This window comes from Micropterus dolomieu, linkage group LG06 (genome assembly GCF_021292245.1).
Source record: "Micropterus dolomieu isolate WLL.071019.BEF.003 ecotype Adirondacks linkage group LG06, ASM2129224v1, whole genome shotgun sequence".
Lineage (NCBI taxonomy): Eukaryota > Metazoa > Chordata > Actinopteri > Centrarchiformes > Centrarchidae > Micropterus > Micropterus dolomieu.
Window position 1 is genome coordinate 5,279,890 of NC_060155.1, and position 27,122 is coordinate 5,307,011.

The window sequence follows — 27,122 nt, forward strand, 5'->3', positions numbered from 1 at the left end:
TCTACCTTCAGAAATTAATCTTTGAAAATTTAAGGTCAAACTCATATATACCCAGGAGCCATGTTCACAAGAGGTCTTATCTTAACCACTAGGAGTAGTATATCTTTTCAGTAAGACTTCGAATCGTTAAGGTGTTGGACTCATGATGCAATAGATGCATGTCCTTCTCCAAGATCCTTCAGTTTAGAAAGCCATTGATCGATCAAGTGTACAATACTGTACTGCTGGACCTAAGATCTTATGGGCATGTGCTTACATGGATTCAAATCCCTCTCCTGGTACAGTAATTGAGCACAAGAAGTGTTTGCTACATGATTTCATTCCTCATAAGAATATCTGGGGTTGATGAGATTTGTTCTTTTTTGCAAAAGCTTAGTGTTTGACAGTGCAAGATGAGGATATTCAAGTGGACACAAAGAGAGATCAGATTGCATCTTACTTCACTTCTTGTGCAGCATTAGTGAGTGCTACAACCAAACAAGTATTTAAAATGCATGGCCTATTGTGGTTAGTATGTTAACGGATTGACCTTTTACACAGAGCCTTCACATAAATGATTAGTTGAGCTGTTTGGATTCTTAACAAATCAACATGCTCTTTACTTCAACACTCTGAAATGGTTGGAACAGATAAATAACAGTAGGCTATTTTGCCCTCACACAGTTGCACTCAATATGCAATGAATACATGTCCTTGTGGATTCAAATCCCTCTTCAAGGATCAAGTTTCCCCAAGTCCTTCAATTGCCATACAAAGATTTATTGTACTGTCACTCTAGCAGCGTTACCAGGATGGGTGAGAGGTTACGGAGTTGGACTTAAGATCCTATTGGAGAGTGCCCTCGTGTGTTCGACCCCCTCTCCTGGTATTGCGTTTGGCCGTGTTACTTTCTTCTATAATGTTGATTTGTCTTTCACAGGTTTCAGAAATTGATCTTTGATAATTTAAGGTTAGCCTAACATACAGTATATCCAGAGGCTCTTTTCTTACCAATAAGAGTAGTGTATTTTTAAGGTATTGCTTAAAAAGTTTCTCAAAGTCCTTCAATTGTTCTTCACAGATTAATTGTACTGTAGGAGCATTACTGCTACTAGGATGGCCGAGAGGTTAAGGCGTTGGACTTAAGATCCAATGGGCAAGTGCCCTCGTGGGTTCGAACCCCACTCCTGGTATTGTGTTAGACCGTTGTTGCTTTCATCTATACTGTTGATTTGTCTTTCAGATATTGATCTTTGATAATTTAAGGTTAGCCTAACATACAGTATATCCAGAGGCTCTTTTCTTACCGATAAGAGTAGTGTATTTTTAAGGTATTGCTTAAAAAGTTTCTCAAAGTCCTTCAATTGTTCTTCGCAGATTAATTGTACTGTAGGACGTTTTCCACTACTAGGATGGCCGAGAGGTTAAGGCGTTGGACTTAAGATCCAATGGGCAAGTGCCCTCGTGGGTTCGAACCCCACTCCTGGTATCCTGTTTGACAGTAATGCTTCCATCTCTACCTTCAGAAATTAATCTTTGAAAATTTAAGGTCAAACTCATATATACCCAGGAGCCATGTTCACAAGAGGTCTTATCTTAACCACTAGGAGTAGTATATCTTTTCAGTAAGACTTCGAATCGTTAAGGTGTTGGACTCATGATGCAATAGATGCATGTCCTTCTCCAAGATCCTTCAGTTTAGAAAGCCATTGATCGATCAAGTGTACAATACTGTACTGCTGGACCTAAGATCTTATGGGCATGTGCTTACATGGATTCAAATCCCTCTCCTGGTACAGTAATTGAGCACAAGAAGTGTTTGCTACATGATTTCATTCCTCATAAGAATATCTGGGGTTGATGAGATTTGTTCTTTTTTGCAAAAGCTTAGTGTTTGACAGTGCAAGATGAGGATATTCAAGTGGACACAAAGAGAGATCAGATTGCATCTTACTTCACTTCTTGTGCAGCATTAGTGAGTGCTACAACCAAACAAGTATTTAAAATGCATGGCCTATTGTGGTTAGTATGTTAACGGATTGACCTTTTACACAGAGCCTTCACATTAATGATTAGTTGAGCTGTTTGGATTCTTCAAATCAACATGCTCTTTACTTCAAAACTCTCAAATGGTTGGAACAAATAACAGTAGGCTATTTTGCCCTCACACAGTTGCACTCAATACGCAATGAATGCATGTTCTGGGTTCACATCCCACGTCAGGCATCATGCAGTGCAAAGTCCTTCAATTGCCCTTCAAAGATTAACTGTACTGCAACTCCAACATCAGTACGAGGTACCAGTATAGGCCAGTGCCCTTGTGGGTTTGAACCATAAACTGTATTCATCGTGACGTCACCCATTGGTTTGTGGACTGAATCCTCGAGTTTGGCCGATAGGCCGCCGCCATGTTGATTTTTTGCAACCAGACGTGACCAAATTTGGACAAGATGTTGGAACTAACGGCCGTGTGTGGAGCTAGCTAGCTTGCTTAGCTTAGGTGCATCTGTAATTCACGTTAATTCAGTCATTTTAACAGGGCTGACAATTATGTCTAGCGAACAATGGCGCTGGTTAAATTTACACAGTGCCGTGGGTACGAGTCACTCTAGCCTGATTGACAGGTTGCCATGGTAATGACTTGTCAATCATAGATAGTCCCACCCTGAAGCATACTCTGCTTTCTGGAACCGGACTTCTTTTTGCAACCAGAAGAGTCGCCCCCCTGTGGGCTGGTCGATAGATAGGCAGGTTTCAGGGACTTCCGCGTTCACATCAGTTCGCTGACCGGAAGCTTCCCACTTGGTTAGAACCCCACTCCTGGTATCGTATTTGACTATGTTCCTTTGCAGTGGTTTCCTTCTAAACTGTTGATTTGTACTGTATGCTCGTCATCTCTGCCAGGATGGCTGGATGATTAAGGCGTTAGACTCATGATGCAATGAATACATGTCTTTCTGTGTTGAAATCCTATTTCTGGTATTTAGTGTCTTTTAGATGTGACTGTGTGTGACACAAGGCATCAGGATGCCCAAGTCGTTAAGGCGTTGGACTTCAGACCCAATAGGTAAATAAATACCCACGTGTAGTTTCATCTACAAAATAACCTTCTAGCTTAATGACAAGCTCAAGATGTTTACATTGTGCAAGGGATGTGTCTTGACAAATACCTTTGTGTAGTCAGTTCTGTTGACCATTTCATGGGAGTAATTAGTTATTCTCAAATCAACATACTGTTTTACTTATCATCTAAAACTATAGTATTTCAATGAGCATTGATAATCTTGTTTCAGCTAAAACAAAAAAAGGTTACAGTAAGGTAACCAGTATGGTGGACCCAAGTCCTTGTGCGTTCAAATCCCACTCCTGGTAATCTATCTTTTTTTGTAAGAAAAAATGTAAGAAAAAAAGTCTTTCAATTGCCCATCACAGATTAATTATACTGTACATCCAGTTACTTCCTTCTATACTGCTGACTTGGCTTTCACAGGCTAAGGAATTGATGTTTCACAGGCATATATATACAGAGACCATATTCACAAGGGTTTTTATCTTACCAATTGGAGTTGCATATCTTCTTTGTAAGAATTATGTGTTTCATATATGATTACATGGGCAAGTGGCATATTCACAAGGGGTCTTGTTTTACCACTATGAGTCCTTCTAAAATGCACCTAAAGCCCGTAACTAAGAGTTTCCTCTTAAGAGCGATTCACAAAGCTATTCCTCACTAACAGTTGATTTTAGTGAGAACCCTAAGCTAAGAGAAAGTATGCTGCTTATACACCTTTATTTCAACTATTGTGTTTTGATGATCTTGATTAGCTTGTTGGACTGATAACAACATTTTATTACATTTGTGGGTGGTTACAGTGAAAATGCAATAGACCTTATGGGTTCAAATCCCAATTATGGGAGAAGAATGTTGATCACTGCACATAGAGAGATAATGTCTATTGTCATAAGGTACAGAAGGCTATTAGCGCTGTAAAGCTTGAATGAAAATGAGCATAAAAGGCTTTTAATTCAGTGCAGTCCAAAGGAGTATGTGAAAGCAAAACAGCTGCGTGCCTACTACAGTGGTCAACAAGCATTAAAAGTGAAAAACGAAATGTATTGTATGGTGATGGCAGTTTGGAAAACTGCAGTGTTTGTATTCTTTATGTTTCACCCTGACATTCCAACCATGAAAAATAAACGCTTCTCACAGACTACTGCAAAGCACAGTGCTTTCTTGGGAGGAAAAGCATTTACATCTGTGCCAAATGTTTCATATTGAACACTCCCAGGTATTCCAGAACCATATTCCCTGAACGATCAAATGCCTGGTACATTTTATGATTGAAACTGCACATGACTGTGTATCACAAGGAATATATTGGTAAGTGTATCTGCATTGGTGGCTCAGTAATGCAAGAGAGTAAAATTATGGTTTGGTGGTAGGCCAGTGAGATGGGTTTTGGTGGTTCTGACCTGTCAATGATGCCACACATGTCGATCTGCAGCTGGCTGTAATTTCCCAGGAGTCTTTGCTGCACCATGATCAGGTCCACTGGCTGGTTCTCCACGCTGAGGAGACGCATGCAGCCCTGAAAGATGTTGAAGGGATTTGTACATTCCTGACTGTCGTCTTCAGGAGGACAACCTGGACAGGAAAGTAAACAGAAAGTGACATGACACCAGTGTTTAAAATGCACTATCAGGGTTAAAATCTATTGTGATATACTAAAGAGTAATATTAAGGGAAACTGTGTTTTACCACACAGAGGGTTGAGCTGTGATTTGTGGTGGTTTGTGCATTTTCAAGAGGCTAGAATAATGCAAATATAAGCCAAGCCTTGATCAAAGGAAGATGGCTATTTCTTAGAAGTCCATTTAATGTGTGTGTAAATGTGTGAGTGTGTATGTGCAGGATGATAAAAAGCCTAAGGCAGTTACATGCTTGGACTGGAATATTGCTGAGCAAAAAGAAGACAAAAAAAGATGAGATTTAAAAAAAAAAAATGAGAAAGTGAGGAAGCCAGTGGAGACTGAAACAGAAAGAGAAAAAGGAAGAGAAAGAGGAGAGCGAAAGGAAGGGGGGGCAATATGACAGAAGGACCAAGTAAAGGCAAAATGGGAGGAGGGGAGAAAAGAGAGAGGCAAAGATCAAGCAGACTTAATAACTTTCATTATAAAATAGCCACAAGCTAAATTTGGCTCAGTGCACACCCAACTGTAGAAGTGAGTACTGACAACATCAAATGTACTGTACAATAACTAAAAATGTCAACAATATTCAAATATTAATACACATCTTTCAGGGCAAATATGATTCTCTAGCAATCATTTTTCAAGTTCATATAAAACCATAGTGAATTCAAAAAATTTAATAACAGGTGGATTACATATACAGCCTGGGCCTTGGCGGACATCAGGATCAAAAGGGAGAAATTTCATTTATATTCAGACATAAAAAGGCATGCATCGAGAAATTCACAAATGAGGGAAATTCAATGAATCATTTAGGTAAAAATGCCTAAAGATTTGATAAAGTTGAGAATGAAATATAGCTTGTCTACCACAGACCTACTGCAAAATGGAGTAGTAGAACAGTAATCATGTGAAGCAAAACAACTGACTTGAAAAGTCAGATTTTCTACTGTTTGAATATCCAATGAATATTAATTAAAATTTTACTGAGGCATGTCAAGTATAATGATGTAAAAGATTTGCCTGCTTGCTTTTCACTTTAGTATACAGTAACGGCCCAGTTATTGGCACCTTATACAGCTTGATAACAGACTCTGACATTATATGTTTCACTCTTACCACCAAAGAATAGCTGACTTCCTGCAGTGACGGAGGAGCTGTCATGAGCAACGCCTCCTTCTTCTTTATCTACAGCGATGGTCAGGCGACCTCGTCTGGAGCTCAGCTCTACTGAATGCCACTGACCATCATTCAGAGCAGAGCCTAGAAAAACATTTAATAATAATCATAATTACATCATGTGGAATTTCATTTATGTAGCGTTTAAAAACAGTATTACAAAGTTTTCAAAAAGACTTAAGCATAAATTGATTAGAGGGGTTAAAGTGAGGGGGTTAAGGGTTACATTAAAGATTAGACATTAGGAGTTATAAAGTTATATGTACGTAGACTGTTAAGATGTTCCTTTTAGGCATTGTAACAAGAGGTAAGGGGTTACAAATCAATTTTATAGGCTGTTAGACTGACCTGCGCTGAGCTCCAGCAGCGCCCTGCCAGCTTTATGGATCTGTAGTCGGAGTCTGGCTTCACTCAGGTGCAGCCAGACCACGCCCCCTTCCTGAGGCAGCATGAAGGTGAGCAGAAGCCCCGCCTTATTCCACGTCCTGAACTGGAACTCCACGGATATGCCCGCCGAGGAGGACGCCGTCGTTCCCGGTAACTGGAGGAAGCTCTGGGGGCCGGGGAACGTCACGGCAACGGAAACTGGCTCAGCACAAGAAAAGGTCACATTGCCCTAAACATGCAGAATGGAGGAGGAGGAGGTGGGACAGAAAAAAATGATTACTAGAGAGATAAACAACATAAAACATGAATATTAATCAGTTGCAGAGGGCGTGTCGATGTGACCTCATGTCACAATGATCTCATCAGCAAGTCTCCTTGAGAATAAAAGGCATGCAAACTGTAAATAGAAATGTCACCCAGCTTAGAGGCGTGGAGGGAGGAGGGTATGTATGTGAACAGTACTTTATAGACATCTCCGTTGCGGCCCATTGTTTTGAGTAGTGGTGATGACACCAGGTCCGTTGCTAAGGCTGCAGCAGTAATATATTACAGTCCCGGCTCTCTGCTGGGAATATCAGTCTGTTATCTTTATAATACTTCGGAAACACAGATGACATCTAGAAGCCCTTTGTTGAGCTGTTAAAGTGATATATGGAAGCACACTGTGGAGGATGCAGCACCACTGCAAAATGTAAAGCTATAAAATCCCCCAAAAGCCATTCACTAACACACGCACACCAAAAATCTCCCTCATACACCTATACACACATAGATCATTGAAGGCTCTACTTCTGCGTCTACATTTTGTTACCATGCCTTTAAGAACGGCCAAAAGTGCTCTCTATATTAAAACTATAACTAATGGCCTGTATTAGATCTTCAGCCATGCATGTGAATCTCTGAAGCTTTTTTATCAAGAATCTTTGCTTCTCTGCTCTCTGCTCCGTTACTGTAATGAGAGACCATTTATTACAAATGGTTCAGCGTTGCTCTCCACTGAGTTTGGGCCAATCATTGTCATTGTAGAAAAATCTAAAGGTTCTATTGAAAAAGACAAGGAAGCGTCAGCATCCTTGTTAGGCGCTCGTTTGCTTTGTTAACCAGCCAGTAGCTCATTAGCAGGTGATTTCCAAGTGCTCCAAGCATTTCAGCCTGTATGAACTCAACTGCATGTAGACATGCTGGTCCAGTTGCCCTTGACCTCAACCTTCGTTGGATAACTATGACCTGGATGACTGAGTCTGTCATCATCACATCGGAGGAATAAAAAAGCAACTCCTGCAACTGTTCATATATTATCATAACTTATCATCTGCAGATGATAAGTATGTGCACAGCTGATTTTTGCCATTTAAGGTCTGACCTATTCACTCCCAACAAGCATATAAACAAAGTGAAACATTGGCATTTGACGATTAAATAAGAGCACTGTCCAATATTCATTCTTATTTTAGCTCCTTTTCGGTCTCAACCCACTTCTCATGGGAAATATCTGTCTCTTTAGCTGCTAGATGTTTTATTTTCCTCACTAGCTAGTTGCTAACATCGTCTGTGTGCTGTATGGTGCTGGTCAGGCAGCAAAGTATGCTCCACAAAACCAAAATACTATGCTAAAAGGCAATCAAAAAAGCTCACCGGTGCTGCAAGGTTGGCTGATAATTCTCTTTGAGTTTGTCAAAAAAAAAAACAACATTCAGGTGCAACCTTGCTCTGTTTGGGACTGTGAGCTTTATCGGAGGTGCTGAAGTTAACATCTGTGTGGTTTTGTGGAGAGATTTCTGCCTATTCAGAAATGTTGTTTCTTTTTCCAAATGGTCTGAAGGGGATACTACCAGCAGGTCAAACGTAATTCGCAGAGTATAGGGCAGGTAAACTTAATAATGATTTTGAATTCACATTAAATGATGAAGTTACTCTCTTAAAATTACAACTTTTTTCTTGACATTTTGAATGGGCAGGACATTTTGAACATGAGCTGAAAACCTGCTGAAACACAGGAGCTATTAAATTCCAGGAGTTTCTAACTGAATTCATTTATCTAACCCAAACAATGACACAAAGAAGGGGGAAGACTAAATCACACTGCATGTGTGCTGACTCAGCAGGAATGATATTACAAGAGAAAAGCTGATCTACAGGAGACATCTAACAGCAACACAGAGTACCTGAGAGCCTTAGTGCATTGTATTCCATTACATTTTGAATTGTCACCTGTCGCCTGAATTTTGTGTTTCGCTTTACATAAATAAAAACATTTCCATCATAAATTGGTGCAGAATCAAAATAAAAATATAATAATGAATTGGTGCAGAAAAACTCACCAGAATGCAGGAAATGAATTGTTTAACGCTCAATTTTCTCTTATAATTCAGCATTGAAGATTTCTTAAAAATCTCCTCTCAATCTCGTGAGCTGTGTCTCGTCACACCCCTAGTGTTTATGGTAAATTGTACTCACCACTACAGCAACTTGATGGTCATTGTGTTTAGCTAATTCTATGAGGTTGAGGCCGTTGTACAGCAGGTTTTCCAGGCAGCCATGAAAGTTCCTCTTGGAGACGACTGGTTTCTGAGAACGGAGGTCCAGGACTGCCCCTACACTGAGCTGTATGGAGACAAAAACAAGAAGAAGAATGAAATATATTTGCTGTTTTAATGGATATGCATATGCTTTTGTATGTTTTTGTTTTTGTGTCAGATTGGTGTGTTTCCTCACACCTGCTCAACGTCCCAGTGGCTGAACTCTGCAGGGATTTGAACCCTCTCTGTGTGTTTGTCCACAGTGAGGTTGAGGTGAGAGCTGCGCCGCTCCACTGCTAAATGGTGCCAGTGCTGATCATCTAACAGGCTGCCGAGGGAAGCAAGACGCCGGGGTTCGGGGGATGAAGTCCTACTTGGAGGAGAAGATGCTGAGGAGGAGGAGGAGAAGAAGGAGGACCAGAAGGGTGAGTGGATAGGAGGTAAGACCAGCAATGAAACAAGAGCAAGAGAAAAGAGCAGGTGAAGAGGAAGAGGGAGGTGACAGACAAAAAGGCAAAGGAGGAAGGGAGGGTGATGATTGGACAGAGGAAGGACATGAAAACAAAATGAGTGAGTAATGGGAAAGAAAGGGAAGGCAAAAAATTGGAGAAGAGGGCATTCAGAGGAAAACAAAGATGAAGAGGGGAAAGATGAGGAGAAAGTCAGGTGACAAGAAGTAAGGGAACGTGGAGTAAAGAAGAAAGGGCAGGAACAGGGAGGATGTAGAGGTGTATAGAGAAGGTGAGGAGGAGGAGGGAAGGTGTCAAACCACAGGAGGAAGATTAGATGAGCAAAGAGAAGGTACAGACGTCAAAGGATGAAAAAAAGCCCGCGGATGGAGGAATCAAAAAAACATGAAGGGGAGGAGGGAAAGGATAAAGACTGTTACTGAAGACCAATCACACAGTGAGAAATGGAAATAACAGAGACAGTCTTTCAATCAGCACATCACCATTCTATCATTTGCAAAGTCTGAACTCCACATTCAAAAGGAAGAGAAAAAACCTTATGCATGAAAGGAGACAAGATAAAATGAAACATTAGCTTTCTTCAAGTTATTTGTCTTGTTTGTTCTTTCAGTGTTATTCTGTTATTCTGGTTATTTAATATGTAGGTTTGCTTCTATTAGGCATAACAACAAGTAATTTCTTTCTTTTTAGATGTGTAATGTGCTTAGCTGTTTTCTCCGTTTCTATGTTTAGTCATCTGATCTGACAGTCTGTTTGTCATCTTCTCATTATCTCACCGGCAAGTCTGCTTCTTTTGGACAATCTGACCTGGTGTCGAGGGAACGCAAGCCCAATGGCAGCTACAACACACCAGCCTCCATGTTGTGTCTAAATATTTCACTTTACACAGTATCCCACAGAGAGGATCATGCCGAGGTCACCCTCTCTCATCTCATTAGGGACTACGGGATAGCTGCACACTGAGAACTAAAGCCAAATATGTGATAATCCCTAATGTAGAAGAAACAAAGCGAGACATCATTAATGATAGATGAGCACCAGCCGGTCCAAATAAGTAGATCCATCCCCCCAAAGTACTGGAAGAGAAACTTTGTGTTTCTGCTGAGAGAAGGAACTGTACAAAGAGCTGAATACAGTCAACCATTAAAAATGTATTAGATTTTCTTCAGGGAGAGACAATTCCAACTTCAAAGAGAGAAACAGAGACAGTTTGGAAGATGATGGACAAATGTATCTTTGATATTTCAGCTCATTTTGTGATGTGATATATGTGACTCCAGCTTGGGTGAGAAAAACAACTTCATCCAGAGAGAGAGAAAGTTGAGACGTGGACCTCATGAAAAAAGAGAAGTCTGTCCTGTCAACACATTTATTGTGCTTTGATTACAGTCTGGAATATGAGAGGAACGACAGCAAGACTTAAAAACAAATTAATGGCATTGATAATGGAACAATGGTTGTGTTGTAGGAAATATAGAAGAGATGAGGATTGCCGTATGATGGAGTCTACTCATATTGATATATAGAACCATCTCTAGCCTTCTCTTCATCTATCGGTCTGTATTTTCTTTGTAGTTTGCCAAACAGGGAATCGCCAGCGTCGATTGATGTTGTTCTCGTGACAGACACTTGAAAAGCACTATTATTATTATTAACATCAGAATTTTGAATTGTGAAATACTGTATAACCATTAGCTGTCATTGTTGTCCATATTATAAAATTCGTTTTGATGCTTTTGAAACAGGCCACAGTGCTGCCACAGATTTGATAATGCTGTTGAAATTCTTTTGTGACAAAATGGACCAATTAAAGTCATAGATTACTTAACTCTAGACTCACAATGCCAGACTACTTCTCACAAGGACTTATCAGGAAATTCTGGGAAGTATTGTGATAATGACGTGACTTGCTGTACTTTAAAACTCCCAAGACTATTCATCATAAAAATTCATCCAATGTCCTACCAGACAACAATGAGAGAAGAGAAAGAAGTATCCCTTTATGCTGTCAGTTAGCATTTTCTGATATTAGCTTCTTTCTTGTGACCAGGACCTGTTTTTTATGAATAGAATTTGATTCTATTTGAACTACAGCTCATGTTGGTAGAGCTGAATGTTGGCCAAAAGACACAGACTATGGTTGCACTGGTTTGGTTGTACAAGCAGGCAAATGTGTTCAGAAAAAGCTTTGGATAAAGTTTAACTAGTACAGTAGTTGAAGTTAGAACCAGCTTAAATTGTTAACGACTGCAGCATTTTCCCCTCATGACGAGGGGGATCAGATTGGATGTGCATGTCCCAACATCACAGTGCTGATATAACTTTATCGATCTTCACATGTCCTCAAGACAGTATCACCTCATCGTATCTTGTCTGCTCTTCTGCGTGCTCAAAATCTGATTATGGAGGAAGACAGTGGCAGCCCTTATCAGAAAACAGGCAGGTATAATTATTTCAGAAATGGATTCCTGTCTGTCACTTAATCCGCCAAACTAAAAGTGATGAAATTTAAAATATGAGGAGCACAGGGAGATAATGACTTGGACAATGTAAACTAGCGTTACATACAAGTGTTCATTTCACAAAATCTACCAGCTTTTAGTTCTACTATAAAGCTAATAATGTCACAGGGAAGTCACATCCTGCTTCATCTAACAGCTGCTAAGTATCCGGGGGTCAGCATTTTTTAAATCAGTATTGTAAATTGGTACTTCAAATTACTAAAATTCTGCTTTTATTGTGTGGGTAATATGATATGTGGTGAACGATAATCTACCAGTGCAGTGTCCACTTAATATTACCCTGCAGTGCAGCAAAGTAGGAGACTGGTGACTTATGAAACGTGAACCTTTCCTTCACCCAGTGTGTGACTTGAATTTCATTAAGATTATGATTCACGAGTCAATACAAAGCTTTATCTGCTCCAGCATCAAGCGTAATACCACCGCTTGATGTTCTGGAAGATGTTTCACCAGTTATGGTGTACAAATGACAAAATGAGAAACACTGGCAAAAAAAAAAGATAGAAAATGTCTTCATATGGACAGTAGAAGTAGTGGTTGTAGTGTAATTTACGTCCACTCTCACTATATTAAATGATCGACTAAACTGAATAGAAGTTTTGCATTGTCTGAAGCATCATCTTTCTGGCTGTAAGTGTTTTGTTTCCTCCGTTATCCAGGACAGAGTTGCTGTCTCTGTGCAGAGCTGTTACTCAGAGTTGCCTCATAAAGTGACTGCATCTGCTCCAGGGGGTCAGACCTGGATGTGTTAGTATTAACAAAGCAGAGAGGCCTTATGGTCAATGCACACAGCAGGTGACCTAAATTACACAACGTGTGCCCTAAAAAACTCATGCAGAGAGAAAGAGAGAGAGAAATAAAGTAGAAAGTATGAGACAGGAAGTTGAAAGACACTGAACTGAAAAAGGCTCATGGCCACTTTTCAACAAAATAAATAAAAAAACACAAGAAAATTGGGAAAGAGTTGTGTTGGCATATCCAAACGACAGATGTATAACAATAAAGGAAGAGGAACACAAAAGAGTTAATGGGGAATATCAAAAGGGTGTGTGTGTGTGTGTGTGTCAGGGACAGAGAGATAGGACAAGAGAGGAGCCAAAAAAAGGCAAATGGCCTCTTCTGATGTGGACAGAAATATAGCAATGGGAGATCTCTGGAGACAAAGACACACAACAGTAATTAGAACATAAAAGGAGGAAAACAGAAGTGAACAGGCACGGAACGAAGAGAGGCTGTTTGTTGTTTCCACTGTTGGTCTGTCGCAGCAGAAGCAGAGCTCCCTTCAATCTCTCTTCTAGAATTTCTTCTTCTTCTATACCTCACTTAGCTGCAGTCACTGAAGGTGACTCAATCTGATTCAGGGGGAACAGTCTACACTTAAATCACCGGTTTTCCTTGGACGTGACATAGACAGTTTTTCTAGGTGATCCACTTGACGATAAAAACGTTCATGGAATGTGTGGGTCATTTGTCAAGGTGATCCACAGATGCTCTCTGTGTTTAAGGGGACATAGTTGTCTTAAAATGTCATAAACCTTCTTTAAAATATGAAGTGTGAAGGATGTGCTGTCATATATTCATGAAGTGAAGTCATTTCTAGTTTACATTCTGCGAGAGGAGAAGAGACAGAGGACAGTGGGCGGCAGATGGATAGAAGGGAGGATAAACGTATGATAGAGCAATGGATGAAGGCAGGTAAGGATGCTGGGATATAGAGCGTTTGTGAGAGGGTGAACAGAAGGAAAGATAAAAAGAAAGAGGAGGGGATGGGGGAAAAAGATTTGGGAGATGTCAAGTGGAGAGAGGGCAAAAAGATAGATGGATGGATGGATGGATGGAGAGAATATTTCAGCAGCCAGATGGGGTTCCCTGTGAGAGGTGAGCCATATGGTGATGATTCAGCATGGCAGCTTGACAACCTCTGGTTTAACCCGACACACACCCACACCCACACACACACACACACACACACACACACACACACACACACACACACAGAGAGAGCTCTGTAAGCCATGCATCAAGCCTTGCAAAGTCCGGCCCTAACACATGCTACAGTGAATGGGTAACATCCATCATGGCGGTAACTAGACAGAGATGCAGCAGCAGAGTGTGAGCCAAGATTTAAACCAATCAGGCGGCAGCGTGCGTGTCGTCCATCTCACCCAACCACAACCAATCTAAAGTTATCTCAGAGTTTATATTGCCCTCCAATTTATACAGATGTTCTGTGCGAAGACAACCATAAAGAACTTCACATTACAAATTCAACAACAAACAACAAACTAAATGATCAAATTGTTGTTTTTTTTCATTGGATATCAGAAAAAAAGATATTGTAAGTAGTGGGTAAATACTATATCTGCTGGGTGGTAAAGATGGAAATGTCATGTTCCTTATCAGAGACGTATTTAGCTATTTTCTCATGGCCCACTAAATAAAGAAAATCTGGCACATGGTTATCTATTTTAATGAAGAAATGAATTCAGAAGCTTTGCCGTCTTCAATTAACTTCTCATCATCTTGGGAACAACTGTAAGTAAACAGGCACCAATTCTAATAACATTTAATATCTGGTGTGTTGTACCTTGTCTGAGCAGCAGCTGTAGCTTTCCTCTCTCTAACTCCAGACTGAGGCTGCGTCCTCCCTCTCCCTCTGCGTGCAGCAGTGTCCCAGAATTCCTCAGGGTTTTAAACTTCAGTGAGATGACATCTCTGGACGTCCGCCTCGGCCCAGGACTCAACCTGTACACCAGACTGCTGCTGCCGCCGTCCAAGCTCACCACATCAGAGGCTGAAAGACAAAACAGAGTCAGAAGAGACCACACTGTAACAACAAACCAAGAGCTTAACAGTGAACACATTCCTCTTGATCAGGTGACAATCTGTGTTCAAATTTCTCTTATTTTTACATTGTCAGTGCGGAGGAACGTACTGCAGTCCTCAGAGTTAATTTCAGGTGAGAGAAATATGATGATATGATTTGCACAGAATTCTCCCTGTTGCTGTGATGTCGAGGTCGCAGCAGAGGATACAACAGACAGTGAGGACTGACTACGTGTTCCATTTATCACTTTTCATCAATAAAATTTCACCTCAGTGTCTCCGTTGCTCGCTGGGGATTTGGGACCAGATGAAGTGAGGTGAGGGGAGGTAAACAGTGTGTGTTGAGCGTAGGCTGTAAACAATGGATTGAAGATACTGAATTGTTTAAAAGGAGCAGCAGCTGAGTTCAGCATCAATTTCCTTTATAGCCGTACAACTAATTTCTCTGACTGAACGTTTTATAATGAACTTGGCAAGGCTTTGACTCCCTAATGCCAAGACTTACACACAAACACACAACCACTTTGCTTGCAGTAATGCTCTTATTGGATTGTACAGTGTATTTCCTGCTGATTGCAGAGCAGCAGGATGAAGCTCAGCATTACTTCAAGTCTACTCTACCACTTTATATACTACCAAGCCATTCTAATTCCTAAGTCCTGGATTACATTTCATGCAAGAATATTATGTTTTATCTGATTATAATTAGAATAGTCTGGTGCTTACATATCGTTCTGTTCTGCTTATAGCAAGTGCAACAATATGCCTAACAGTCCAGGGAAACATCCTGTGGCAGGAACGTTAATTGGGTTTGCCTTTACCTTATGTTTAGTCCAGCAACTGACAAGTTATTAACCTCGCACAGTTTTTAACAACAAAAAGTTAATGTTTCGTAGCCTTAATTCAAACATGCATTAACCACCTGGGGGACAGTAGAAACTCCACTCACAATATTACCTTACAAAGTTTGTATGGTGAGCCTGTTAGCAAACAGTTGCCTACTTACACATCACAACAGATGCTGAGTTAACATTATTATTCATCTGAAATCGTGTTTTGGCCACCTGGTGAATGTAAGTCTAATATTTACTCTTCTTTTATCTCTGTTTTGGTCTCCACCAACTCCTGAGGGAAATATCTGGCTCTTTACCTAAACCTGCTCGTTGCCACCAAGTTGATGAACCAAGTTGTGATCTGGAAAACCAAAACAACCAGGTGAAAGACACTGAAACACTCTTTAGCGCTGAGGAGACATTTAAGCAGTTATGTGTATATGGTCCTGTAAAAATATTGATTATTGTCACGGGTTTGGGTTGGTTGGGTGTGTTTTGTATTTGTTTCTGTGTTCATTCCCTGCTCTTTCATTTGCTTTTCTCTGTAGTATGTGTTACTTTGGTCATTTGTTTATTTGTCAGGTTGCCTTGTTATGAATTCATCAGTGTTCCTAGTATTGTTTTACTGTCTCTGTGTTTGTTACTCTTGTTGGTTTTTGTCAGCAAGTCACTTGTTATCTGTGTTATGTTTCACTTTGTGACTTTGTCCTCGTGTGTTTCAGTTAGCTTTACTTCCTGTTTGTAGTCAGTGTGCCCTAGTGTCTCTTGTCATGTTTTACTTCCTGTGCTTGTCTCCGATTGTCTGAGTAGTGTCACCTGTGTGTAATTAATTTCTTCCTCACCTGTGTATTTAAGCGGTTGTCTGTCTTTAAGTGGCTGTTTGAATTTAAGCTTGTTTCGACAGGAGTCTCTGTGTGTTTCTAGTTTAGTCTCTAGTTAGTCGCCCGTTTAGTTTCACGTCTCCCGGTTTCTTGGGGATTACTTTCTCATTTGGATTTTTGGACTTTGTTTTCACCTGCACTGTAAGTTTCACTGTTTTTGTGCAATAAACTACAGTAATCACCAGTACCATCTCTATGTCTGCATTTGGGTCTGTCTCCTGTGTTCAGCCCTGCCGGCTGAACGTAACAATTATAGCTGCTCAACCTGACAAAAGAAGTGACTGAACTCCGATGTTCTCTTTAGATTTTCTTTGTCTGAATTCTCTTGTAATGGTAACTGCCAAGGCGGATTATGAAATTTTATGTTGTGTTGTTGCAATAACAGACCAAATACGTACGAGAGCTGGTATCTGCAGCAGTTGAGTTGACTCAGGTCGAGTACTGAAGAAAACATGATTCACACAGTACTCGAGTGAGTTTAAGGCTGTAATACTTTAATTTTGATGTCTGGCAGTTAGTTTGGTAACATATGAATGCGGAGAAGGCCAAAGGTTTTGTGTGTCTGTCTTTCGAGCATATGGCAATTGTGGAGGCAGTTTGTACCAGTGCAGACCCGGTACATATCAAACTCTCAAAAGTATCAGCAGAAAAGAATTGTTCCTTGATTTTTGGCCAGCACTATGATGAATAACTAATACGAGAACAGTCTGGACTCCAGTGCAAGATTTGGGAACATAAACTAGACACAGAGATGATGTAAAAGTGGCGAACGCTGTGATGATCCAAAAGAACGACTCAACAAGTACAGACTGAAACATTTCAACAACTCTTGGATTGATTGCTGTGGAAATTGGTGCACATATTCCTGTCCCCCTCAGGATGAATTGTAATAACTTTGTGTGTGTGTGTGTGTTTGAATTTTGATTATGTCAGGAACTGTTCATCCAATCGACTACAAACACAGCAGGTGTGTTGCTGCGGACCCAAGGCTGCGTGATCTGGTTACAAAAAGAATCGAATGAAGTACTGGTTTGACTGCAGACGTTTCGATACTACTCGATACTGGACTGTTTCGGTCGGTACCTTTTAAAGGTATCGAGTAGCGACACCCATCCCTACGGGGAACACTCTTGGGAGCACAGCAGTGCGGCTTATATGCTCCAGAATGAATAAACTGAGTAAACGACAGTACAGCGTGAGCCGCTCAGGTACCCTCGTGGGTGCAGGGCTTATATGCTCCGATGTAGTAGTGAATTGTTGAAACACAGTTATCGTCATCACGCAGGTTTGATATATGTTAGGAAAAAATGTGTTAAAACGGAGCTGTAAGAGTTTTATAAAGTTCTAAGGAAGCGCTGAATATCTAGCAGTACCTCCGCCGTTGTTCTGTTGCTTCAGTGTTATTAATGCTGTAGGACATGAAACCAATGTGAGACACATTTTGAACAAGCACTGCACTATCGAAAAAGCGCAGGGAGGCATCACATCGGTCCTTGTAACCGGGGAATGCACTAGTGGGAATAAAGCTGAAAAAATGAAGATCACAAGAGTTTTTGAAACCTGTTTATTTGTGTTGGCGTCATGTGTATGTCAACCCTTTGTTCTTGTATTACAAGAATCAGTGTTCAAAACAAACATACTTTTTTTTCAAAGCTTCCAGTAAACTGATAAAAGGAGGACAGCTTTGGATAGAATCCCAGAGACAGAGAGTCCAAATGAAAATCATGTTTGCACATTAATATTCACTGTTAGATAAATCCATTTGAGCATATATGAAAATGTGCAGACTTTTTGATATTCATGAGCATGTTGTGTTTTCATGAAGGACAATATAGTGAACAACTGGTGAGGACAGAAATCGGGGCAAAGACACCACAGGGAGTTAATGCCGAGAGGCTAAATATTACACCTGCTCCTTCAACTGAGTCATGAAGAGGATGAAGAATGATGAAGAGGAGTCATATTCAGTGCGCATATAATGTATGTGAAGTCACGCTCATCGTAAACTCTGACAAATTGAAACTACTACTAACAACATGCTTTTAATGTTTAAGTAGGAACAGGTTGATATTTGTTATATTGATATTTGGCTCTAAGAAAAGAGTGATACATTTTCTTTCTGTGTTTGCCAAGATGGAGCAATCACTGACAAACACAGAATGAGAAAAGGGCAAAGATCGTTTATTTGTGGAAATAAAGCACAACGTGATGTTCGTTTATTTCATTGTGTTGATGCCAGAGCTGATGGCACTGCCAACATAAAGGGGCACAAAGGAAATTGTGAACACAATGTGTTTTGTGTGATACATGTTGTTCTCACCGTTAATAACAGAGGTGAGAGAGTAAATCAGTTGTAAAATATGAAAATACTTCCAATGAAAGGCTGCCGGAAAGTGTTTGTCGCTCTTTGTATCTGTGGGCAATCAAAATATAATTAACTGGTGTGATATGTAATGTTTCTTTTCTTTTTAACCAGATTAAATATGTTATGTATTGGCTAGTGAGATGTTGATTCTCTCTCCAAATACCCCATTGTAATGATATGTCATGGAAACTACATTTCCCTTTGGGACAGTAAACAAACTCAACAGGTCATATAGATAAAACCAGTCAGCCACCAGTGTCAAGGGCTTTTTCAGCTGGATGACAACTCTAGAGAGTCCGGTCAGTCCAACAAAGGAGAAGAGAGAGAAGACTTACTGTAAGGACATCCGTAGGTCTCCAGTCGGAGTCCGATCCTCCCGTTGGGGTTCCAGTCCAGAGGAATGAGGCGGAGGAAGCGAGCGATCGCCGGCTGCTGCAGCTTGTACTGAACCACACTGTCTGCATTACTGTTACCTGGAAAAGACTGAAAACACACAAACACATTGAGGAATTGTTAATTATGTGTCTGCATTATTGCTACCTGGAAAAATCACATATAAACAGTTCAGCACAATTACTTTAAAAAGCATATATCTCAGACTAACCACAGCTGTTTAAATCAAATGCAACCCAACTAAAGATAGGATTGTTATTTAAATGTTTATTTAAACAAAGGCTGTGGTTATAATTCATTAAATAATAAATAAAATCACTAGACAAATAATCAAACAAAAAGAATGGTTCTTTGATTCTAGTCCTCTAGTCATCTTTCTTCATTTAATCTCATCCATCTCAAAGATGCTGCACTTTGTGAAAGCTAAAAGAAACTTAAACTGAAAAAAGTTTATTATCAAGTCCTGCAATTAAAATAGTCGTTAGTATCCAAAGTATTACCAGCAAAAAGTACAAAATGTTTCAAAAATATAAGTTCTGATTATACAGAATGGTCCATTTCAGAGTGAGCCCCTAAGGTCCTGAAAGATTATCCTTCTTTAATCTTTTTGCGTACAAGTTAGCTCTGTTGTGTGACAAGTTGCAACTTTTTCCTTATTAGTACATGGTGAACTGTGTAAATCACAGCATGGATTTGCACAACTCAGTGGGGCTGTGGCTCAGGAAGTAAAGTTGGTTGTCCGCCAATAACACGGTTGGCGGTTTGATCCGCCAGATTCATTAACCTGCTTTACAATAAAATCTTCTTTTTTTGGACTATGAACAGACAATTGATTGGGTGTTTCTTTCTGACACTGGCCTGAATGCCTGATGGATCGCTCCCTTCCCATCTCTTTCTATCTCTCTCATCTGGCAATCTATCCTAATTACATCGCTCCCTTGAAGTTGACATGCAGGTTAACTGGCTCTCCCACTGCTCAATAAAAATGTAGACACACAATTAACTTGTTAATTCCTCTGTAATCATGAGAGAGTAGAGTTGGACCCCCTTCATATGATAAGTAGACTACTAACTCATGGCCTTTTGGAACATTTTTAAAACCTCAGTGGAAGATAAATTCAGAATGAAAGGATGATAGATGTGAAGCGTCATCAAAATGAATTACAGCCCTTCTCCAGTACACCGTGCCTTATTCACAAGACTTTCCGATATCTTACATTCATATAAATCTAAAAACTGTAGTTTTAATGGAGGGAACTCTTAAGCTGACAAACAATTATAGAGGTTTCTAAAGGTTTCTTAAACTAACACCTAAAAAGAGCTGATGATTAAACGTTTCAACCTACACAATTCATCAGGCAAACGTCCACATGGGCCATACGTACATACAAAAAAATTACAGCTTAGATCACATGATACAAAATAACACCCACCAGTGTTTCCTCTACCATTGGTTTGGCGGAGCGGCCCCATATCAAAGATCACTTCAACAAACTCTAAGAAGTGCAACCACATGGACAGATGCAAGACGCGAACTTGTTGCAGACTTCGTGGCCGTGTGGGCGGAGTCAGATATTCCGTTTACATCCGGTCAAGCTTTGTAAATGAGGAGCGCTGCTCACGTGCCATAAATATGCTAATGAAACTATTAATTCTAAATGTATACTTTTATCTCCTAATTTTGACTTAGTAAGTTGACCTAATGTTGATTTACCCATTTGCACGGCTTACCTTTCTTCTTTATTTTTCCTTTTACTGGCATAAATGGGCTTCCACACATTCCTCATTTAAACCATTAGGTGATGCATTATTTAGTGTATATACTCAAGATGTTTCACATTTCTACAGATCATCATGTCAAGGAGACTTTTTAACTTTCTTAATGCAATGTGCCTTAGGCAGAGTAGAGATCCATCCATCGTCAACTGCTTATCCTGTGTACAGGGTCGTGCGGGGGCTGGAGCCAATCCCAGCTGACATCGGGCGAAGGGCGGGGTACACCCTGAACAGGTCGCCAGTACATCGCAGGGCCACACATAGACAGACAACCACTCACATTCACACCTAAGGACAATTTTGGAGACACCAATGTATATAGCCTGCGTTTTTGTTCACATGGATTCTCAATCAAACCTGACCTCCTCTTTTTTCTGGTGTTATACAACTTTTCCAGCATCCTTGTCAAGAAGAAGACATCATGGGCCATTTAAGTGCTTGAATAAATGACCAATGCTTTTATGTTGTTACGTGACAGATACTGAAGAGGCAGATAAGGAAAGGAGACCGAATCTCATTTACTTCTACAAAGATGATGTGAATTCTTCAACAGCAACCTTTGATGAGCAAAAAAGAGTGAAAGAGACATGGTGAGAGAGATTAACTATGAATGTGAAGGACAGAATAGTAGAAAAGAATAAAGGCAGAAGTTTATTCAGTGAGTATCAAAGGGAAATGACAGAGGGACAAAATGAAAGGGAAAGAAAATCTCATGCTGAGAGTAAGAGGGAGAAAAGCAGCAGCGTCAGAAAAGGAGAAGAGGAAGTAAAGGGAAAGAGGAAATTTGAGAAGAACGGGAAAAAGTAAAAAAGAGCAGCACTCGTTTCGTCATCCCCAGCCTTCCAGGCAGGAGGAAACAAACCGATAAAGAGGAGAGAGACAATAAAGAAAAGATGGATTGCTATATTTTCAAGTACCCACAGGCTTCAGACAAGAGAAAAAGTGGAGAAGAGAAAACAGCATACTTCCTCCCCTGACTTCAGGCCTCTAAGGCAGAAGCCCAGTGGACGTTGATCCAACAGCTCTCCCATCACCTTTCTTCCTCTGACGGACTGTGTAAGATTGGCTGACTAATACACAGTAGTAGAGAAGCACTTTACTGTAAACTGTGCACAATCCCACATTTCAGAGTGTCAGATCAACATGTTTTTAAGCTGTGAGAAGCTGTTCTCTGCTCCCTCAGAGAAGTCCTGAGATTAGCTGGATTCCCTCCACATGAGGAAATTGCCTCGGCTCGACTTCTAATCAAAAGCTCCTCTCTGAACTGCTGTAACAGATGTAGTGTAATCCTGGATAAATGTCCACGCAAAAAGTAGGAAGTATTACACTTTTCCCATGTTTGTTGCACTGCAAGTGATTTGGTATAAGGCTCGCTGGGAGCATGCAGGTGAGAAACTGAAACATCTTTTGGCTCTCTGTGCTGACAGGATTCATCCCTGCGTTTGCTTCCTACACAAACAAGATCAAAACTACTTAGTATTCCTGTGGCTGTAGACTGAACCATGTTCCATCACTACAGTGGGACAAATACAAGTCCAACACGACACTTGTGTGACGGGAAAACACTGAAGGGGAGTTCTGTGTCTACCAGGAGGTGGGAGGTGACGCTTCACCGCTTCACCGCCTCTGCTGTCCTTCTGACGGATTTCTTCATTAATCAGTTCTACAGGGACAAGCTGAGCCTTTTCCCTTTCGGTCTATGCTGTGCTATGTTCCTGCAACATTGTTACTCATGATCAGTGGTGGAAAAAGTAATAAAATGTCCTGCTAATGTCGAAACATGATTAGTAAACATGATACTCAGGTAGAAGTAAAGGCCTTGGTGTAACAATCTTTTCAAGTAAGGATGTATTGACTGTTGGATTAACTGGATGTGAACTTCACCAAACGCTCATTAGTTAACTCTATAGTGAGGAGTAAATTGAGATCGGGAAAGAGATTGAGACATAAAGAAAAGGACGTCAGATAAAGGAGAGAGCTCAAACTGGATGCTTTTCACTGGGAAAAACAGGCAGGTCTATAAATCTTACAGACATGCTGTATCTTCTCCAAGTTTCATGTCAGCAGGTGACCAAACTCAAGAGCTTTCTTCCTGTAGAGTTTGTTTGACTGTGCAGTAGGGTTGGGTATTATTTAAAATTTTACAATACCAGTACCAAAACCAGAACCCTTAAAGTGATACCGATACAGTATTTCATTCGATACCTTGCATAAAATGCCACCTGTTGAAGCCATAGTAGTTGATTGGTAACCTATTATTATTTTTATTGTTGTTATGGACAAGCAAGGTTATCTATTTTATTTTTTTCTTGTTTCAAATAACTGTTACATAAAAGTTGTTTAAGTTTAGGAAATTGTATCAGATCGCTCCTCATCCTAATTAGGTCATCCTCATGGGTAGTATTTATAAGGGAAAAGACTACAGCTTGCAAATTTTTTATATTTGAATGAGAGAGGAGGAGTGAAATAGTTTAGTGACCAAATAAGTTGTGGGAAATAAATTTAAAGTAATTTTAGATCTGAGTGTTGAAAGTAAACAACAGAAAATTATTTTGTCTCTGTCTCTGCTAGTGAAACAACAGGTATAAGTATAAATCGAGTAAGGAGTCTGTTTAAACAAGTCACTAAACTACACTAAAGACACAAACAGAGGAAAAGAGAGGCTGCACGTCCAGCCAATCAAACCAACTCCACCGTGAGGAAAATCAGCTGATCGCTGCTGCGGCACAAAAGTGTTTAATTGATATGATGGAACGCAGCGATCGATCAGTGACGAGTGATGTGAACAGCAAATACAAATGTACAGTACCGAGGGAAAGCCAAGCTTGTGGTGATAAACTTGCAACAGTGACGAACGTGCCTGAGACCTCAGCTGAAGGTGAGGGGACTCAACGCATGCAGGAATGTTTTTATACAGTTTATGATGCAGGCACATCTTCTCTTTCTTTCTGTTTGTTTTTTGCGGTTTTGGCTGCAAGCAAAACCATGCAAATAGTCATTTTTTGCTGCGATCTGGTTACAAAAAGTATCAATTGAAGTACTGGTTTGACTGGAGATGTTTCAATTCCACTCGATACTGCGCTGTTTCGGTCGATACCATAAAGGTATCGATTAGCGATACCCATCCCTAATGTGTGGAACTGCTTCTGTGTAAGATTGTCTCTAAAAACAAGTTTGAACTTTGAAGCAAACTTTTGTGCGTCTAAGCAGCTGTGAACCTGAAGTTAAGGCTGCTGTAACATCAATCCATCGTCAACCGCTCATCCTGCGTACAGGGTTGCGGGGGGCTGGAACCAATCCCAGCTGACACCGGGTGAAAGGCGGGGTACACCCTGGACAGGTCACCAGTCCATCACGGGGCCACACATAGACAAAGAACCACTCACACCTAAGGACAATTTTGGAGACACCAAATCACCGAGTCTTTGGATGGTGGGAGGAAGCCTGAACACCTGAAGAGAACCCACGCAGACATGAGGAGAACACGCAAGCTCCACACAGAAAGGCAAGGGGCAACCAGAGTTTGAACTGGCAACCTTCTTGCTGTGAGGCGACAGTGCTAACCACTGTACCACTGCGCCAGCCACAATAGTTTAATCCACTTGAAATTTCATTTACTTTAAAATTAATTCTAAAAACTGTATATACTTTGTTTGTAGTTACTGTAAAATTTCATCTATATCATGTATGGGTTGGAAGTCCATAATTGTCTTATACCAAAGTACCAAGTACCAAACCTACATACAGTGTATTTGTATGTATGAGCAATATTTTTTTATATTTCCCATCAAAAATACTGGCAAGTAAAGAGACACATAATCTGTTATATATGACACAACCAGTGTCACTTTGTAGCTAAACATGCTTAGTGCCTCTTTAAAAAGCCAAAGAGAGAGCAACACCATAGCCGCTAACTGTGGCTCAGGAGGTAGAGTTGGTTGCCCACAAATCAAAAGATTGGGGGTTCAATCCCCTGCCTCTTCCAGTCTGCAAGTGTCCTTAATCCCAACCTTATGTGTGAATGTTAATTTCTGTTTCTGATGAGCAGTGGGCACCTTAGCCTCTGCAATCAGTCGGAAGACTAGAAAGGCGTTATGCAAGTACAGGCCATAAATAAATTGTGCCTCTTGACAGCCTCTCAGCTTGTGATCAGCAGCTAATGCAGCAACAACAATGGTCCGTACGTTTTAAATGAAAAGATTAATTTGTGGTGGCTTGAGTTTACCTGTGCAAGATGTATGGAGCCACGTAGCACTGTACAGCACAGCCTCAACATGACAGCTTCATGTAAATTACACAAAACAAAATATGATGATGTTCATTGGTCCCTCAGGGGAAATAGAGGCAATGCAAGAACAAAAGTGTAGCCATAAAAAATTAAGTCAGTGACGTAGTTTTGATGGAACTGTTTGTTTCAGTATGGACTCACCCCTGTACTGTCCTCCTGCCGGTACTGTTTCCAGTTGTGTCCCGTGTCGCTGAACATCAGCAGGTACGACGTCAGCCAATCAGAGCTGCCGTAGCGGCCCTGAGTAGCGACAGCAGTGATCTTGGTCCGCTCACCAAGACTGACCTCCAACCACTGGTACCTGTCTGACGTGAGAGGAGACCAACCTCCAGCTCCTGCAGGGAGAGAAAAACCAGCATACATGATTTATTCCATCAATCTGGGAGGAGATGAAATGAGCTTTGGTAGATGCTGGAAAATGGATTGCTTTGCTTGAACTTTCATTCTGAATAAAAATCACTATTTGCTGTTGTAAAAAGCAGAGTGAAGAAAATTGATTGAACAACCGCAAACATCTTTAAATCCATTTTGAGCCTCCAATGGGATACAAATCCTGAGGAATTTAAATCATTTAAATTTGCTAAATGACCCACAGTGGCATCAGGCATGTGCTTCTTTTCATATCGCTCTGAGAAACACATGCATATTGGGAAATGAAAATACGCAATACAATCAGCATTTGATATTTCACTTGTCAAAGCAACTAACAGGGCTCCCTTACGGTCTCATCATCTGTGCCCAAAAATATGTAAAATACCAAAACAAATCAAGACAACCTATTTGTGAGAAAGTAGTCTGAATGTTTTTGCAATGCTAAGAAATAATTTAAAAATATCTGATTTACCTAGAGCTAGAGCCACCACAAAAACAACTTGCGCCTTAACCCATTCCTCAGTTTTTCACTAAATGTATTTGAAATGGGGTTTTTCAATGTGTTGATGAAAAGACTTTCAGATTTCACAATCTACAGTTCTCAATGCAACGGAACACCTTTGGGAGATTTTGGAGCGACATGTTAGACAGCGCTCTCCACCACCATCATCAAAATGTTGTGGACCCACCGCTGGCTAACTCAGGTCTATTCCAGGTTACTGTGTTGGCGTGAGAGTGGCGTCTGCACATGGCAAATAAATCGGATTAAAGATAAAAGCACAAATAAGCTGATATCATTTCCCACACACAGTCTAACCTATGAAAGGATGCGTTGCAGAGCATTGATTCGTTTTACAGTACCCCTTCATGAGCGTGTTCTTCCTTATATTTATCCATAAAGGAACTGAGTGGTAATGTATTGACTGGTTGTGCTGTAGGTGATCGATCAGAGTAAGAAATGTGTGCAGTTTCAGTAGGGTTGTAACCTCTCTGTTGCAATATAGTAGAATTATATTTAGTAACATTCCATTAAGGCCACTTGTTGATGCATACTATAAAATGCAGAATTGGTAGGATAGGAGTGTGTCTTACTTCTTATCTGAACCTTAAAAACTGTTGTGTAGCGTGTGTGTGTGTATGTGTGTGTGTGTGTTTTGTGTGTGGCTGAAGACTCAGAGCTCAAACACCAGATGGTTCTGAAGAAGGAGGCTGGTGACCAGAACCCCACTGAGCACTCACACTCACACAAACACAAACACACACAAACACACATGCAGAGTGAGTGGCAGGAAGCCTTACGAAGAACAAACCCAGTGAAAGCCGGCTTTAATTGCGCTTGACTTTTAGAAAGACTATTCAGTTCTCTTCTTTCCAACAGCAGCAAGCCAATATTTAGCCCACCAGCTGCTGTCCGTACAAGCTGTAAGTTACAAGAACGACGTGTACAAGAGAACATGTAGAACAGGGACCAGACTATACAACAGTTCTTTCCAGATGGTCACATTGTCAGATCATGTTGCCTTAAATTCCTGCTGTGACTTGGCTGAGAGACGTGTCGACCTGCAAGCTGAATGACTTCTTCAAATCGGGCAGGAGGTTCCAGACAGTTCCTTGCTAGCTGTAAAAAAAAAAAAATTCTA

General features: G+C 40.6%; 1 protein-coding gene and 2 non-coding genes across 10 annotated transcripts in view; 2 read left to right on the top strand and 1 right to left on the bottom strand.

Moving 5' to 3' along the window:
• Positions 1-27,122, bottom strand: part of LOC123971870 (contactin-associated protein-like 4) — a 156,039-nt gene that overhangs the window by 54,528 nt on the left and 74,389 nt on the right. For all 8 annotated transcript variants that reach the window (XR_006825316.1, XM_046050900.1, XM_046050899.1 and 5 more), the window contains 8 exons: positions 25,252-25,445; positions 18,989-19,136; positions 14,336-14,542; positions 8,955-9,145; positions 8,695-8,841; positions 6,199-6,466; positions 5,791-5,934; positions 4,453-4,624 (listed from right to left, as the gene is read on the bottom strand). Coding sequence is in view for 7 of the 8 variants with exons in the window: in XM_046050898.1 (XP_045906854.1) it covers positions 4,453-4,624; positions 5,791-5,934; positions 6,199-6,466; positions 8,695-8,841; positions 8,955-9,145; positions 14,336-14,542; positions 18,989-19,136; positions 25,252-25,445 (1,471 nt within the window). In the remaining variant the exon portion in view is untranslated. The remainder of the gene's footprint in view (positions 1-4,452; positions 4,625-5,790; positions 5,935-6,198; positions 6,467-8,694; positions 8,842-8,954; positions 9,146-14,335; positions 14,543-18,988; positions 19,137-25,251; positions 25,446-27,122) is intronic.
• On the top strand, positions 1,090-1,172 carry trnal-uaa. Its single transcript has one exon. It is a non-coding gene; the product is annotated as a tRNA-Leu (tRNA).
• On the top strand, positions 1,386-1,468 carry trnal-uaa. Its single transcript has one exon. It is a non-coding gene; the product is annotated as a tRNA-Leu (tRNA).